At 47.0% G+C, this 18,796-nt stretch overlaps 2 protein-coding genes across 3 annotated transcripts in view; one reads left to right on the top strand and one right to left on the bottom strand.

Annotated features, from left to right (window-relative positions):
- LOC135056945 (uncharacterized) overlaps window positions 1-18,796 on the top strand; it is a 904,883-nt gene that overhangs the window by 483,264 nt on the left and 402,823 nt on the right. The gene's annotated exons all lie outside the window — the stretch shown is intronic.
- The window catches only part of LOC135056977 (zinc finger protein ZFP2-like), a 56,820-nt gene that overhangs the window by 4,564 nt on the left and 33,460 nt on the right, over window positions 1-18,796 (bottom strand). Inside the window, exons 4-6 of one of the 2 annotated variants that reach the window (XM_063962793.1) lie at window positions 13,542-13,665; window positions 13,326-13,423; window positions 12,541-13,177 (exon numbers count right to left, since the gene is read on the bottom strand). In XM_063962793.1, the coding sequence (XP_063818863.1) occupies window positions 12,541-13,177; window positions 13,326-13,423; window positions 13,542-13,665 (859 nt within the window). The remainder of the gene's footprint in view (window positions 1-12,540; window positions 13,178-13,325; window positions 13,424-13,541; window positions 13,666-18,796) is intronic. The other variant, XM_063962794.1, reaches the window with a different exon arrangement.

The following is an 18,796-nucleotide window of genomic DNA, read 5'->3' as shown; positions in this document are numbered from 1 at the left end:
AGCGAACGGCCCCTGTAGTAGAAGATCCTCCCGAAGAGGAAGAGGCCTCGGATCTTCCAGCAGTAGATCCAGCAGATCCACGTATCAAGCCCTCCTTGGCCAGTCTGGAGCAATGAGGATTGCCAGAACCTTTGTTCTTTTCATCAGTTGTCGAACTTTTGGAATTAAAGGAAGTGGAGGGAACACATACACTGACGTGTATACCCACGGTGTTACTAGTGCGCCCACCGCCACTGCCTGGGGGTCTCTCAACCTGGAACAATACCTCCGCAGCTTCTTGTTGAGGTGGGAGGCCATCATGTCTATGTGAGGAGCCTGCAGGACACATCCGCAAAACTTATCCCCAACACTGCTGGACATTTGTCATCATCACCCATACGGCATCTATTGGACAGCATTTCCCTGGACAGTTCCATCTGTGGAGAAAATTGGAGTTTTCCCTGTCTGCTCAAAACGCTTGCATTTACATGCTTAAAAGGGACTTTCTTCACTCCATCACATTCATCAACTCTCCAATAAACAAGCTCATGGACATAATTCCAGTGGAAGTCCTAGCCGGGGTATGAATTAAACATCTGTTGAGGCACTATGCGGATGTGCCATTTTACATTATGATTCAAATTTCATATGTTTTATAGGCATCTGTGATTTTATGTCATTATTATTAAATTGATTGTATATATTTTTTCAACATAACCTACCGTCCTGAAATTATTCTTATTATTATTATTAAGATTATTAATATAATTTTTTAAATTAATTAGTATTTTTTATCTTAATTTTAAAACTTAGCGCTGGTGAATATTATTTATTATTGTTTCTATATTACATTGGGGATTTACCACCCCCTACACCAGCAGCTTCTTGACAGCGCACTCTATCTTTGTGCATACCTATGTGAGGAGCCCCCCACCAACTGGTTACCTCCTTGAACACCTCCGGGTGGAGGCCCCACTCTCCTGGATCGTGTCTGCTGAGGAAGTCCGCTTCCCAGTTGTGTACTCCTGGAATGAAGATTGCTGACATCGCTACAGCGGGCCTTTCTGCCCAGAGGAGGATTCTTGACACCTCTGACACAGCAGCCCTGCTCTCAGTTCCGCCTTGTCGGTTTATGTAGGACACTGTGGTCACGTAGTCCGACTGAACCTGAACAGCCTGATCTGTAGAAGGTGTGCTGCTTGAAGAAGGCTGTTGTATACGTCTCTTAGCTCCAGGATGTTTATTGGAAGGGACTCCTGACTTGACCACCTTCCTTGGAAGGTTTCCCCTTGAGCGACTGCTCCCCAACCTCTTAGACTTGGATCCGTGGTTAGAAGGATTCAGTCCTGAACTCCAAACCTTCAGTCCTCCAGAAGGTGTGGTAGTTGTAGCCACCAGAGGAGCGAAATCCTGGCTTTCGGTGACAGATGTATCCTCTGGTGCATGTGTAGGTGAGTTCCGGACCACTGGTCCGAAAGATCCAGTTGAAAGGATCAAGCATGAAACCTTCCGTACTGCAGAGCCTCGTAGGAGGCAACCATCTACCCCAGAAGGCGGATTGCACTGATGAACAGATACCCGGGTAGGCTTCAAGATATCTCGGACCATTGTTTGAATCACCAACGCTTTCTCCACCGGTAGAAACACCCTCTGCACCTCCCTGTCGAGGATCATCCCCAGGAAAGAAAGCCTCCTTGTCGGCTACAGATGAGACTTTGGAAGGTTCAGGATCCAGCTGTGCTCCCTGAGCAGATGCGTCATGAGAGCAATGGATCTTAACAACTTCTCCCTGGACGATGCCATGATCAGCAGATCGTCCAGATATGTTCACCCCCTGCTTGCGGAGAACCATCATCTCTGCCATCACCTTGGTGAAGACCCTCGGTGCCGTGGAGAGACCGAACGGCAGTGCCTGAAACCGATAGTGATCGTCTAACAGTGCAAACCTGAGATAAGCATGATGCGGCGACCAAATAGGAATTTGGAGGTACGCATCCTTGATGTCCAGGGGCACCAGGAACTCCCCCTCTGACAGTCCTGAGATAACCGCTCTCAGAGACTCCATTTTGAATTTGAAGTCCCTGAGATAAGGATTCAAAGATTTCAAGTTCAGAATTGGCCTGACCGAACCATCCGGCTTCGGTACCACAAAAAGGTTCGAATAGTAACCCTTGTTCAACTGATGAGCTGGAAGTGACATTACCTCTGACACTACCAATTTTCGGATAGCGTCCAGAAGAATAGCTCTGTCTGCCGGCAAGCCTGATTTGAAGAATCGGTGAGGTGGGAGAGTTTGAAACTCCAGCCTGTACCCCCGGACACAATATCCTGTATCCAGGGCTACAGGCCAGACGACACCCAGACGTGGCTGAAATGCCGGAGTCTTGCTCCCATCTGACTTACCTCCAGGCTGTATGGTCCACCGTCATGCTGAGGACTTTGAGGTACCAGAAGTAGGCTTCTGGTCCTAAGAACCTGCGGGAGCAGGCTTTTTGGATTTGGCACGACCACCTCTAAAGAAGGTGAGAGGGCTTGTTCTTTTTAGGCCTAGTGGGCCGAAAGGACTGTGACGTGTTGGGAGTAAAAGGCTTTATCGTAGCCGGTGCAGCTGAGGGGAGAAAAGGAGACTTACCCGCGGTAGCCGTGGCAATCCACGCATCCAGCGTCTCCCCAAACACAGCATGACCTGTATAGGGTAGGCTCTCCAGACTTTTCCTAGATTCCGCGTCCGCAGACCATTGGCGCAGCCAGAGACCCCTGTGAGTCGAGACGGACATGGAGGAGATCCCCACAGCCATGGAACCCAGATCCTTCATGGATTCTACCAGGAACCCTGCAGAATCCTGTATGTTACGTAAAAATAAATCAGTGTCACCTTTATCCATCGTAGACAAGTCCTCCTGCAGAGTAATTGACCACTTTGCTATAGCTTTTGAAATCCATGCACAGGCAATAGTAGGCTGCAGTATAACCCGTGTATATGGATTTGAGCGTAGCATCCACTTTGCGATCTGCCATGTCTTTCAACGCGGTAGATTCCAGGACTGATAATACCACCTGTTTTGACAGCTTTGTCAACTATAGGCAGGGACTCACATTTTTTTTCTATCATCTTCCGGGAAGGGAAAAGCAACCAGAACCCTTTTAGGGATCAGGAATTTTTTCTCCAGGTTTTCCCAGGCTTTTTCAAATATAGCATTTCATTCCTTAGATGCCGGGAAGGTGAGAGGGACCTTCTTACTCTCTGTGAAAAAAATATACGTTATGGTAAGAACTTACTGTTGATATTGGTATTTCTCCTAAGTCCACAGGATAACATAGGGATATGATGGAGTGACAGCAGATTGGCACCAAACGATCACAAGCATTCAGTCCTCCCAAGATGCAACGGGCTCATCCATATATGCAACCCACTAGCTGAGGCAAATCAGTTTATTCCAAAGCATTTAGGCAGGCGCATTATGTAGAACCATATTCAGGCGAGAAGAACACACATACTCACACTTCCCTGCAAGAGTGTAAAGATTCTCAAATCAGATGCATCAGGGTGGGATCCCTGTGGAAACCTGTGGACTTAGAAATACCATTATCAACGGTAAGTTTTTTACCATAATGTATATATCTCCGGCAGGGTCCACAGGTTATCCACAGGATAACATAGGGATATGATGGAACGACAGCAGATTGGCACCAAACGATCACAAGCTTTCAGTCCTCCCAGGATGCAACGGGCTCGTCCATATATCCCCGCCCACTGTCTCAGGCAAATCAGTTTTATGTTTGGTGCGGCAGGAGCCAGACCATGGTCACAGGGCTGTTGGCTCCTGGTGGACCCGTCTATACCCCATGGTAATAATATGGACTCCAGCATCCTCTAGGACGTAAGAGAAACAAGGTATTTTACATGCAATACATCTCATAATACACTGCAATCATCATAATTTGCTAAGTTATAATCCACTTTTACACCCATATAATCAGTGTCTTACCTCTATACTCTCAATAGAAATAAGGATGATGTGTGTACGGTATGATACAGAGAATTACATATCAGAATCTATACAGCTGCCTCCATACTTCTGCTTCTCATTAGAGATGAGCGGGTTCGGTTTCTTTGAATCCGAACCCGCACGAACTTCACTTTTTTTTCCACGGGTCCGAGCGACTCGGATCTTCCCGCCTTGCTCGGTTAACCCGAGCGCGCCCGAACGTCATCATGACGCTGTCGGATTCTCGCGAGGCTCGGATTCTATCGCGAGACTCGGATTCTATATAAGGAGCCGCGCGTCGCCGCCATTTTCACTCGTGCATTGAGATTGATAGGGAGAGGACGTGTCTGGCGTCCTCTCCATTAGAATAGAGATAGATAGATTAGATAGAGAGAGATTGTGCAGAGTCGCAGACAGAGTTAGTTTACCACAGTCAGTGACCAGTGCAGTTGCTAGTTAACTTTTATTTAATATAATATATCCGTTCACTTCTCTCTGCTATATCCGTTCTCTGCCTGAAAAAAAAAACGATACACAGCACAGTCAGTCACACAGTGTGACTCAGTCTGTGTGCACTCAGCTCAGCCCAGTGTGCTGCACAGTCATCAATGTATAAATTAAAAGCTTATAATTAATTGTGGGGGAGACTGGGGAGCACTGCAGGTTGTTAGCAGGAGCCAGGAGTACAATTATATTAATTAACAGTGCACACTTTTGCTGCAGGAGTGGTGACCAGTGCCTGACCACCAGTATAGTATTGTTGTATACTACTAATATCTCTTTAAATATCAACCAGTCTATATTAGCAGCAGACACAGTACAGTGCGGTAGTTCACGGCTGTGGCTACCTCTGTGTCGGCACACGGCAGGCAGTCCGTCCGACCAGAATTGTATTATTTATTATTATATACCTACCACCTAACCGTGGTTTTTTTTTCATTCTTTATACCGTCATAGTGTCATCCTAATTGTTACGAGTATACTACTATCTCTTTATCAACCAGTGTACAGTGCGGTAGTTCACGGCTGTGGCTACCTCTGTGTCGGCACACGGCAGGCAGTCCGTCCGACCAGAATTGTATTATTTATTATTATATACCTACCACCTAACCGTGGTTTTTTTTTCATTCTTTATACCGTCATAGTGTCATCCTAATTGTTACGAGTATACTACTATCTCTTTATCAACCAGTGTACAGTGCGGTAGTTCACGGCTGTGGCTACCTCTGTGTCGGCACACGGCAGGCAGTCCGTCCGACCAGAATTGTATTATTTATTATTATATACCTACCACCTAACCGTGGTTTTTTTTTCATTCTTTATACCGTCATAGTGTCATCCTAATTGTTACGAGTATACTACTATCTCTTTATCAACCAGTGTACAGTGCGGTAGTTCACGGCTGTGGCTACCTCTGTGTCGGCACACGGCAGGCAGTCCGTCCGACCAGAATTGTATTATTTATTATTATATACCTACCACCTAACCGTGGTTTTTTTTTCATTCTTTATACCGTCATAGTGTCATCCTAATTGTTACGAGTATACTACTATCTCTTTATCAACCAGTGTACAGTGCGGTAGTTCACGGCTGTGGCTACCTCTGTGTCGGCACACGGCAGGCAGTCCGTCCGACCAGAATTGTATTATTTATTATTATATACCTACCACCTAACCGTGGTTTTTTTTTCATTCTTTATACCGTCATAGTGTCATCCTAATTGTTACGAGTATACTACTATCTCTTTATCAACCAGTGTACAGTGCGGTAGTTCACGGCTGTGGCTACCTCTGTGTCGGCACACGGCAGGCAGTCCGTCCGACCAGAATTGTATTATTTATTATTATATACCTACCACCTAACTGTGGTTTTTTTTTCATTCTTTATACCGTCGTCATAGTGTCATACTAGTTGTTACGAGTATACTACTATCTCTTTATCAACCAGTGTACAGTGCGGTAGTTCACGGCTGTGGCTACCTCTGTGTCGGCAGTCGGCAGGCAGTCCGTCCATCCATAATTGTATTATTATTATAATATATACCACCTAACCGTGTTTTTTTTCTTCATTCTTTATACCGTCGTCATAGTGTCATACTAGTTGTTACGAGTATACTACTATCTCTTTATCAACCAGTGTACAGTGCGGTAGTTCACGGCTGTGGCTACCTCTGTGTCGGCAGTCGGCAGGCAGTCCGTCCATCCATAATTGTATTATTATTATAATATATACCACCTAACCGTGGTTTTTTTTTCATTCTTTATACCGTCATAGTGTCATCCTAATTGTTACGAGTATACTACTATCTCTTTATCAACCAGTGTACAGTGCGGTAGTTCACGGCTGTGGCTACCTCTGTGTCGGCACACGGCAGGCAGTCCGTCCGACCAGAATTGTATTATTTATTATTATATACCTACCACCTAACCGTGGTTTTTTTTTCATTCTTTATACCGTCATAGTGTCATCCTAATTGTTACGAGTATACTACTATCTCTTTATCAACCAGTGTACAGTGCGGTAGTTCACGGCTGTGGCTACCTCTGTGTCGGCACACGGCAGGCAGTCCGTCCGACCAGAATTGTATTATTTATTATTATATACCTACCACCTAACCGTGGTTTTTTTTTCATTCTTTATACCGTCATAGTGTCATCCTAATTGTTACGAGTATACTACTATCTCTTTATCAACCAGTGTACAGTGCGGTAGTTCACGGCTGTGGCTACCTCTGTGTCGGCACACGGCAGGCAGTCCGTCCGACCAGAATTGTATTATTTATTATTATATACCTACCACCTAACCGTGGTTTTTTTTTCATTCTTTATACCGTCATAGTGTCATCCTAATTGTTACGAGTATACTACTATCTCTTTATCAACCAGTGTACAGTGCGGTAGTTCACGGCTGTGGCTACCTCTGTGTCGGCACACGGCAGGCAGTCCGTCCGACCAGAATTGTATTATTTATTATTATATACCTACCACCTAACCGTGGTTTTTTTTTCATTCTTTATACCGTCATAGTGTCATCCTAATTGTTACGAGTATACTACTATCTCTTTATCAACCAGTGTACAGTGCGGTAGTTCACGGCTGTGGCTACCTCTGTGTCGGCACACGGCAGGCAGTCCGTCCGACCAGAATTGTATTATTTATTATTATATACCTACCACCTAACCGTGGTTTTTTTTTCATTCTTTATACCGTCGTCATAGTGTCATACTAGTTGTTACGAGTATACTACTATCTCTTTATCAACCAGTGTACAGTGCGGTAGTTCACGGCTGTGGCTACCTCTGTGTCGGCAGTCGGCAGGCAGTCCGTCCATCCATAATTGTATTATTATTATAATATATACCACCTAACCGTGTTTTTTTTCTTCATTCTTTATACCGTCGTCATAGTGTCATACTAGTTGTTACGAGTATACTACTATCTCTTTATCAACCAGTGTACAGTGCGGTAGTTCACGGCTGTGGCTACCTCTGTGTCGGCAGTCGGCAGGCAGTCCGTCCATCCATAATTGTATTATTATTATAATATATACCACCTAACCGTGGTTTTTTTTTCATTCTTTATACCGTCGTCATAGTGTCATACTAGTTGTTACGAGTATACTACTATCTCTTTATCAACCAGTGTACAGTGCGGTAGTTCACGGCTGTGGCTACCTCTGTGTCGGCAGTCGGCAGGCAGTCCGTCCATCCATAATTGTATTATTATTATAATATATACCACCTAACCGTGGTTTTTTTTTCATTCTTTATACCGTCGTCATAGTGTCATACTAGTTGTTACGAGTATACTACTATCTCTTTATCAACCAGTGTACAGTGCGGTAGTTCACGGCTGTGGCTACCTCTGTGTCGGCAGTCGGCAGGCAGTCCGTCCATCCATAATTGTATTATTATTATAATATATACCACCTAACCGTGGTTTTTTTTTCATTCTTTATACCGTCGTCATAGTGTCATACTAGTTGTTACGAGTATACTACTATCTCTTTATCAACCAGTGTACAGTGCGGTAGTTCACGGCTGTGGCTACCTCTGTGTCGGCACTCGGCAGCCCGTCCATAATTGTATATACCACCTAACCGTGGTTTTTTTTTCTTTCTTTATACATACATACTAGTTACGAGTATACTATCTCTTTATCAACCAGTCTATATATTAGCAGCAGACACAGTACAGTGCGGTAGTTCACGGCTGTGGCTACCTCTGTGTCGGCACTCGGCAGCCCGTCCATAATTGTATACTAGTATCCAATCCATCCATCTCCATTGTTTACCTGAGGTGCCTTTTAGTTGTGCCTATTAAAATATGGAGAACAAAAATGTTGAGGTTCCAAAATTAGGGAAAGATCAAGATCCACTTCCACCTCGTGCTGAAGCTGCTGCCACTAGTCATGGCCGAGACGATGAAATGCCAGCAACGTCGTCTGCCAAGGCCGATGCCCAATGTCATAGTACAGAGCATGTCAAATCCAAAACACCAAATATCAGTAAAAAGCCTCTTTTTTTCTTTGCGTCATGTGCTGTTTGGGGAGGGTTTTTTGGAAGGGACATCCTGCGTGACACTGCAGTGCCACTCCTAGATGGGCCCGGTGTTTGTGTCGGCCACTAGGGTCGCTAATCTTACTCACACAGCTACCTCATTGCGCCTCTTTTTTTCTTTGCGTCATGTGCTGTTTGGGGAGGGTTTTTTGGAAGGGCCATCCTGCGTGACACTGCAGTGCCACTCCTAGATGGGCCCGGTGTTTGTGTCGGCCACTAGGGTCGCTAATCTTACTCACACAGCTACCTCATTGCGCCTCTTTTTTTCTTTGCGTCATGTGCTGTTTGGGGAGGGTTTTTTGGAAGGGACATCCTGCGTGACACTGCAGTGCCACTCCTAGATGGGCCCGGTGTTTGTGTCGGCCACTAGGGTCGCTAATCTTACTCACACAGCTACCTCATTGCGCCTCTTTTTTTCTTTGCGTCATGTGCTGTTTGGGGAGGGTTTTTTGGAAGGGCCATCCTGCGTGACACTGCAGTGCCACTCCTAGATGGGCCCGGTGTTTGTGTCGGCCACTAGGGTCGCTAATCTTACTCACACAGCTACCTCATTGCGCCTCTTTTTTTCTTTGCGTCATGTGCTGTTTGGGGAGGGTTTTTTGGAAGGGACATCCTGCGTGACACTGCAGTGCCACTCCTAGATGGGCCCGGTGTTTGTGTCGGCCACTAGGGTCGCTTATCTTACTCACACAGCGACCTCGGTGCAAATTTTAGGACTAAAAATAATATTGTGAGGTGTGAGGTATTCAGAATAGACTGAAAATGAGTGTAAATTATGGTTTTTGAGGTTAATAATACTTTGGGATCAAAATGACCCCCAAATTCTATGATTTAAGCTGTTTTTTTAGTGTTTTTGGAAAAAAACACCCGAATCCAAAACACACCCGAATCCGACAAAAATAATTCGGTGAGGTTTTGCCAAAACGCGTTCGAACCCAAAACACGGCCGCGGAACCGAACCCAAAACCAAAACACAAAACCCGAAAAATTTCAGGCGCTCATCTCTACTTCTCATGTGTGTGCTACTGGCAGCAGTGAACATCTGAGTGAGAGTGCAGGGAAGACAGCAGAGTCTGATGAGAAAGAGATTGGATCTGCCTTTGCAGGGATGTACCAAACCTGTCACCCTGTAAGTATATAAAATAATAAAAAAGAGGGGCGTGGCCTGAGTCCATCCAGACGTGCTTTCTGGAGCTCTCCTCACTAAGTGGCTTCTTACCTACCCTACCTGATAGCTCTCAGCCGCAGCTGGGACCAAGACCCAATCTATTAAGTCCCAGCCCTCCTCCTGTACTATAGTCGCAGACCTCTGCTCGCGCCAGGCACTGTTCACCGCCGTTGCCTAGTAAAGCTGCGGGCTGTAATCCGGGGCTGGTTGCGACCAGTCATTCATGCACGCTCTGTACACCTTTAGTCTTGCTCCAGACCCTCATCTTGATAGATCCTCCACTACTGATGAACAGACCAGTGATGTCGCCCGTTCCTTAGCTTCCTCATACTAGCATTTAGTAGCTGAATGTGACCTCTATGATACTCGGAGAATTAGACATCCAGGAGTGTGTGATTACACTTATTACTCTGCTGTACACAGGTCATATTAGAGAATAGACCTTCTTCTAGGTCGTTACAATTGATCCCTCGCATTGATATATATATATGTAGGGGGTGATATTTTTAACTACTTTTTAGATGCCATTTTGTCCATGTATAACTCCATTTTGTATATGTATGACCTCATTGCTTTATTTATGGACTTTTCATTAGGATTAGTGCTTTAGGCACAAATTAGAAATATAGATCCACAGCTGTCTTTCACCTTTGACCTAGTGTGAAGGACATAGTGAGTGGGGAGTGTTTAAAGCCTTTAGGCTGGCTGATTATAATAAATATATCTTCCTATTATCAGTATCTCAGATAGAAACTGTCTAGTAAGATATTTGGGGTATTGTATTCATAAGTAGGTGAAAGGGGACAGTTGTCCAGGATAAGATAAATTATGTTATACTGAATGACTACTGCACCCAGCATCACAGACCCTGAATGTAATATCTGGTAAGACAATGTTAGCGTATCCTTGCAGGGTATAAAGCTTAGACACTTATACCTGTTTCAGACCGCAAATGCCGGATCCTACCCGGTAAGACAAACGTGTACTTACCGGGTAGGATCCGGCATTTGCGTTCCGCTGCTGGCTTTCCGACCCGGCAATATACCGGGTCGGTTGCCATAGCAGCGGGGGGGCGCAGCAGCATCAGGGGCGGGGGTGGAGGCGGCGCCGGGAGATGAGCTCATCTCCTGCGCCGCCTCTGCCTATGCTGTGAATGGGAACCGTGTCGCATCGACACGGCTCCCATTCACACCGCACCTGACATGGTAATCAACCCGGGTAAAACCCTATTTTTTTACCGGGTTCAATTACCGGGTCAGGCGATCCGCTAATTCCGTCAGTGTGCTTTCACATCGCACACTGACCCGGGTCGACACGGCAATATGCTGTGTCGATACCGGGTTATTTGTGCGATGTGAAATGGGTATTACACATAGCAGGTTAGTTCTGATAGAAGCTGGTTCTGTCTGCAGCGGATACAGACTTCTATAAACCCACCTCAGTTTAATAAATTCAGACAGAGTTATTAAAGAGGGACCCTGAGGGCGACTGAACTATATTGTTTAAACTACATAATCGATGTCCATCATCTGGGACAGACCTTATAACATCTGAGATAAGAGCTGAGTATAATAATTTGTTCTTGCTATTACTGTAACTGAGTATAACTTGTTATTTGCAGGTTTTCATAGTTGTAACTTAGAGAAATAAATGTTTATCCTTTATAATATGTCCTGTGTCAGTCTCCATATTGATCACATTGTATCCCAGAACTTGGTCGCTTGAATTTTTCTACAGACAACAATTTCATGGTCTGATCACACCCCTCTGATAAGGTCCTGGTCGTCTTTTCCCGCTACTCCTCCTTTACCACCTTGGAGATTGCAGGATTATATATTAATGGATGCTGAAGGTAAACGCTCCTAAAGATACTTCCATTACTAACCATTGGTGTGACCTTAAGGCCATGGATCAGAAGCCAGAGAAGGCCTTCATCCAAGTGCCAGGGGACAGGTAATCAGCAGGGAAGGTGCAGGATTCTGAATGCAGGTTCCCATAGACAAGCTCAATAAATGTATTATGTACCTAAGGCGACGGTAGCAAGACTCAGATGCTCCCAACTCCGTAACAGGAGCCGCTCATTAGCCAATTCCCTGAGGCCGGATGTTACAGGAGCATGTGGATACAGGACAGGGGCTGCGCCAGATATTTCCTAAGCATTGTGTCACGTGGCATGAGGAACCCCGAGCCTGTGCCCCAGCAAGTACCCGCACCATGCCACAAATAATACACATCCATAGCGTACATAATATAGCATGTAATACCATAGGCAGAGGTACTGCTAGCACACAGTATGGCTGCTGGTATCACAGTGACATGATGTGAGGGGGAGCAGGACTATAATAGGGACTGATGGCTCCTGATGTATGAGATACACCAGAGAGTGTGAGGAGGAGACTGGTCAGATCTCTGGGCTGGTAACACACAGTGACATGATGTGAGGGGGAGAGCAGGAGTATAATAGGGGCTGATGGCTCCTGATATATGAGATACATCAGAGAGTGTGGGGAGGAGACTGGTCAGATCTCTGGGCTGGTAACACACAGTGACATGATGTGAGGGGGAGAGCAGGAGTATAATAGGGGCTGATGGCTCCTGATATATGAGATACACCAGAGAGTATGGGGAGGAGACTGGTCAGATCTCTGGGCTGGTAACACATAGTGACATGATGTGAGGGGAGAGCAGGAGTATAATAGGGGCTGAAGGCTCCTGACTCCCCCACTGGCAGATATATTTTCCTCATTAATGTGTACTGACAGAGGAGGATGTAGGATAAGAGATTGCTGTAGTGATAGGACAGGGAGAATATGTGACTCTTTCCTGTAATAAGTCTTTATAACTCACCTGTGCTGATATCTGTAGGGATCTCGTCCTCCTTACACTGCTGATCACCCCTCACATACGTCTCTTCTTCTCCCTCTATATCTTCTGCCTTCATATCAGTCACATACGTCTCTTCTTCTCCCTCTGTACCTTCTGCCTTCATATCAGTCACATACGTCTCTTCTTCTCCCTCAATATCTTCTGCCTTCATATCAGTCACATACGTCTCCTCTTCTCCCTCTATATCTTCTGTCTTCATATCAGTCACATACGTCTCTTCTTCTCCCTCTATATCTTCTGCCTTCATATCAGTCACATACGTCTCTTCTTCTCCCTCTATATCTTCTGCCTTCATATCAGTCACATACGTCTCTTCTTCTTCCTCTGTATCTTCTACCTTCATATCAGTCACATACGTCTCTTCTTCTCCCTCGGTATCTTCTGCCTTCATATCAGTCACATACGTCTCTTCTTCCTCTATATTTTCTGCCTTCATATCAGTCACATACGTCTCTTCTTCTCCCTCTATATCTTCTGCCTTCATATCAGTCACATACGTCTCTTCTTCTCCCTCTATATCTTCTGCCTTCATATCAGTCACATACGTGTCTTCTTCTCCCTCTGTATCTTCTGTTTTAATATCAGACAGACATTCTACCTAAAAAACAAAATAATGACATTTGCATACAGTCAGATTAAACTGAGGTGAAACTGTAAAATATCAGTGTATAAAACGCACAGCTCCTCTACAGATCATACAGTGACAGTCACTTTGGTATATTGGGAAGACTCTAAATCCCACCTACCTGATCCTCCTGTGGGGTCCTGTGATTCTCCTCTGTACAATCCTGGGAATACAGAGGATGGGGACATCTCTCTGGGGTATCTCTGTTACTGAGTACATCTGTAGGAGACACACAGTGACTGAGTATAGTGTATATATGTGATTATCAGGTGATGTGTGTATATAGGGGCCCCCATACCTGCTCTCCCCTGTGCAATACATGACAGTCTCCTCTTACCCAGTGATGTGAGGGGCCGGTGATTCTCCATCATCACGTCCTTGTACAGACCCCTGTGTTCCTCTATATACTCCCCCTCCTGCATGTAGATATAGACAGTGACTTCCTGATAACTTATATGCACCTGAAACACACAGTGATACAGACATCACCCAGACACATCCCCTGGTGTTACTGTATAATGCCTCATTCCCGGCAGTCACCTCTCCAGTCATCACCCAGACACACGTCCCCTGGTGTTACTGTATAATGTCCCATTCCCAGTAGTCACCTCTCCAGTCATCCCCCAGACATGTCACCAGGTGTTACTATAATTCCCCATTCCCAGCAGTCACCTCTCCAGTCATCACCCAGACACGTCCCCTGGTGTTACTGTATAATGTCCCATTCCCAGTAGTCACCTCTCCAGTTATCCCCCAGACATGTCACCAGGTGTTACTATAATTCCCCATTCCCAGCAGTCACCTCTCCAGTCATCACCCAGACACGTCCCCTGGTGTTACTGTATAATGTCCCATTCCCAGCAGTCACCTCTCCAGTCATCACCCAGACACGTCCCCTGGTGTCACTGTATAATGTCCCATTCCCAGTAGTCACCTCTCCAGTCATCCCCCAGACATGTCACCAGGTGTTACTATAATTCCCCATTCATAGCAGTCACCTCTCCAGTCATCACCCAGACACATCCCCTGGTGTTACTGTATAATGCCCCATTCCCAGCAGTCACCTCTCCAGTCATCACCCAGACACATCCCCTGGTGTTACTGTATAATGCCCCATTCCCTGCAGTCACCTCTCCAGTCATCCCCCAGACATGTCACCAGGTGTTACTATAATTCCCCATTACCAGCAGTCACCTCTCCAGTCATCACCCAGACACGTCCCCTGGTGTTACTGTATAATGTCCCATTCCCAGTAGTCACCTCTCCAGTCATCCCCCAGACATGTCACCAGGTGTTACTATAATTCCCCATTCCCAGCAGTCACCTCTCCAGTCATCACCCAGACACGTCCCCTGGTGTTACTGTATAATGTCCCATTCCCAGTAGTCACCTCTCCAGTCATCCCCCAGACATGTCACCAGGTGTTACTATAATTCCCCATTCCCAGCAGTCACCTCTCCAGTCATCACCCAGACACATCCCCTGGTGTTACTGTATAATGTCCAATTCCCAGCAGTCACCACTCCAGTCATCACCCAGACACATCCCCTGGTGTTACTGTATAATGCCCCATTCCCAGCAGTCACCTCTCCAGTCATCACCCAGACACGTCCCCTGGTGTTACTGTATAATGCCCCATTCCCAGCAGTCACCTCTCCAGTCATCACCCAGACACATCCCCTGGTGTTACTGTATAATGCCCCATTCCCTGCAGTCACCTCTCCAGTCATCCCCCAGACATGTCACCAGGTGTTACTATAATTCCCCATTCCCAGCAGTCACCTCTCCAGTCATCACCCAGACACATCCCCTGATGTTACTGTATAATGTCCCATTCCCAGCAGTCACCTCTCCAGTCATCACCCAGACACATCCCCCGTGTTACTGTATAATGTCACATTCCCAGCAGTCACCTCTCCAGTCATCACCAGACACGTCCCCTGTTGTTACTGTATAATGTCCCATTCCCAGCAGTCACCTCTCCAGTCATCACCCAGACACATCCCCTGGTGTTACTGTATAATGTCCCGTTCCCAGCAGTCACCTCTCCAGTCATCACCCAGACACATCCCCTGGTATTACTGTATAATGCCCCATTCCCAGCAGTCACCTCTCCAGTTATCACCCAGACACGTGCCCTGGTGTTACCGTATAATGTCCTATTCCCAGCAGTCACCTCTCCAGTCATCACCCAGACACATCCCCTGGTGTTACTGTATAATGTCCCGTTCCCAGCAGTCACCTCTCCAGTCATCACCCAGACACATCCCCTGGTGTTACTGTATAATGTCACATTCCCAGCAGTCACCTCTCCAGTCATCACCAGACACGTCCCCTGTTGTTACTGTATAATGTCCCATTCCCAGCAGTCACCTCTCCAGTCATCACCAGACACATGCCCTGGTGTTACTGTATAATGCCCCATTCCCAGCAGTCACCTCTCCAGTCATCACAAGACACGTCCACTGGTGTTACTGTATAATGTCCCATTCCCAGCAGTCACCTCTCCAGTCATCACCCAGACACTTCCCCTGGTGTTACTGTATAATGCCCGATTTCCAGCAGTCACCTCTCCAGTCATCACCCAGGCACGTGCCCTTGTATTACTGTATAATGTCCCATTCCCAGCAGTCACCTCTCCAGTCATCACCCAGACACATCCCCTGTGTTACTGTACAATCTCCCATTCCCAGCAATCACCTCTCCAGTCATCATGCAGACACATCCCCTGGTGTTACTGTATAATGCCCGATTTCCAGCAGTCACCTCTCCAGTCATCACCCAGACACGTGCCCTGGTGTTACCGTATAATGTCCTATTCCCAGCAGTCACCTCTCCAGTCATCACCCAGACACATCCCCTGGTGTTACTGTATAATGTCCCGTTCCCAGCAGTCACCTCTCCAGTCATCACCCAGACACAACCCCTGGTATTACTGTATAATGTCCCATTCCCAGCAGTAACCTCTCCAGTCATCACCCAGACACATCCCTTGGTGTTACTGTACAATGTCCCATTCCCAGCAGTCACCTCTCCTGTCATCACCCAAACACGTCCCCTGGTGTTACTGTATAACGCCCCATTCCCAGCAGTCACCTCTCCAGTCATCACCAGACACATCCCCTGGTGTTACTGTATAATGCCCCATTCCCAGCAGTCACCTCTCCAGTCATCACCAGACACATCCCCTGGTGTTACTGTATAGTGTCCCATTCCCAGCAGTCACCTCTCCAGTCATCACCAGACACATGCCCTGGTGTTACTGTATAATGCCCCATTCCCAGCAGTCACCTCTCCAGTCATCACCCAGACACGTCCCCTGGTGTTACTGTATAATGTCACATTCCCAGCAGTCACCTCTCCAGTCATCACCCAGACACGTCCCCTGGTGTTACTGTATAATGTCCCATTCCCAGCAGTCACCTCTCCAGTCATCACCAGACACATGCCCTGGTGTTACTGTATAATGCCCCATTCCCAGCAGTCACCTCTCCAGTCATCACCCAGACACGTCCACTGGTGTTACTGTATAATGTCCCATTCCCAGCAGTCACCTCTCCAGTCATCACCCAGACACATCACCTGGTGTTACTGTATAATGCCCCATTCCCAGCAGTCACCTCTCCAGTCATCACCCAGACACATCCCCTGGTGTTACTGTATAACGCCCCATTCCCAGCAGTCACCTCTCCAGTCATCACCCAGACACATCCCCAGGTGTTACTGTATAATGTCCCATTCCCAGCAGTCACATGTCCAGTCATCACCCAGACACGTCCCCTGATGTTACTATATAATGTCCCATTCCCAGCAGTCACCTCTCCAGTCATCACCCAGACACATCCCCCGTGTTACTGTATAATGTCACATTCCCAGCAGTCACCTCTCCAGTCATCACCAGACACGTCCCCTGATGTTACTGTATAACGTCCCATTCCCAGCAGTCACCTCTCCAGTCATCACCCAGACACATCCCCCGTGTTACTGTATAATGTCACATTCCCAGCAGTCACCTCTCCAGTCATCACCAGACACGTCCCCTGTTGTTACTGTATAACGCCCCATTCCCAGCAGTCACCTCTCCAGTCATCACCAGACACATCCCCTGGTGTTACTGTATAATGCCCCATTCCCAGCAGTCACCTCTCCAGTCATCACCCAGACACATCCCCTAGTTTTACTGTATAATGTCCCATTCCCAGCAGTCACATGTCCAGTCATCATCCAGACACGTCCCCTGATGTTACGGTATAATGTCCCATTCCCAGCAGTCACCTCTCCAGTCATCACCCAGACACATCCCCTGATGTTACTGTATAATGTCCCATTCCCAGCAGTCACCTCCCCAGTCATCACCCAGACACATCCCCCGTGTTACTGTATAATGTCACATTCCCAGCAGTCACCTCTCCAGTCATCACCCAGACACATCCCCTGGTATTACTGTATAATGCCCCATTCCCAGCAGTCACCTCTCCAGTCATCACAAGACACGTCCACTGGTGTTACTGTATAATGCCCGATTTCCAGCAGTCACCTCTCCAGTCATCACCCAGACACGTGCCCTTGTATTACTGTATAATGTCCCATTCCCAGCAGTCACCTCTCCAGTCATCACCCAGACACATCCCCTGTGTTACTGTACAATCTCCCATTCCCAGCAGTCACCTCTCCAGTCATCATGCAGACACATCCCCTGGTGTTACTGTATAATGCCCGATTTCCAGCAGTCACCTCTCCAGTCATCACCCAGACACGTGCCCTGGTGTTACCGTATAATGTCCTATTCCCAGCAGTCACCTCTCCAGTCATCACCCAGACACATCCCCTGGTGTTACTGTATAATGTCCTGTTCCCAGCAGTCACCTCTCCAGTCATCACCCAGACACATCCCCTGGTATTACTGTATAATGTCCCATTCCCAGCAGTAACCTCTCCAGTCATCACCCAGACACATCCCTTGGTGTTACTGTACAATGTCCCATTCCCAGCAGTCACCTCTCCAGTCATCACCCAGACACGTCCCCTGGTGTTACTGTATAACGCCCCATTCCCAGCAGTCACCTCTCCAGTCATCACCAGACACATCCCCTGGTGTTACTGTATAATGCCCCATTCCCAGCAGTCACCTCTCCAGTCATCACCAGACACATCCCCTTGTGTTACTGTATAGTGTCCCATTCCCAGCAGTCACCTCTCCAGTCATCACCAGACACATGCCCTGGTGTTACTGTATAATGCCCCATTCCCAGCAGTCACCTCTCCAGTCATCACCAGACACATGCCCTGGTGTTACTGTATAATGCCCCATTCCCAGCAGTCACCTCTCCAGTCATCACCCAGACACATCCCCTGATGTTACTGTATAATGTCCCATTCCCAGCAGTCACCTCTCCAGTCATCACCCAGACACATCCCCTGGTGTTACTGTACAAATGTCCCATTCCCAGCAGTCACCTCTCCAGTCTTCACCCAGACACATCCCCTAGTGTTACTGTATAATGTCCCATTCCCAGCAGTCACATGTCCAGTCATCACCCAGACACGTCCCCTGATGTTACGGTATAATGTCCCATTCCCAGCAGTCACCTC

The sequence above is a fragment of the Pseudophryne corroboree genome, chromosome 3 (genome assembly GCF_028390025.1).
Source record: "Pseudophryne corroboree isolate aPseCor3 chromosome 3, aPseCor3.hap2, whole genome shotgun sequence".
Classification (NCBI taxonomy): Eukaryota; Metazoa; Chordata; class Amphibia; order Anura; family Myobatrachidae; genus Pseudophryne; species Pseudophryne corroboree.
This window is presented reverse-complemented; position numbering and strand designations above follow the sequence as displayed.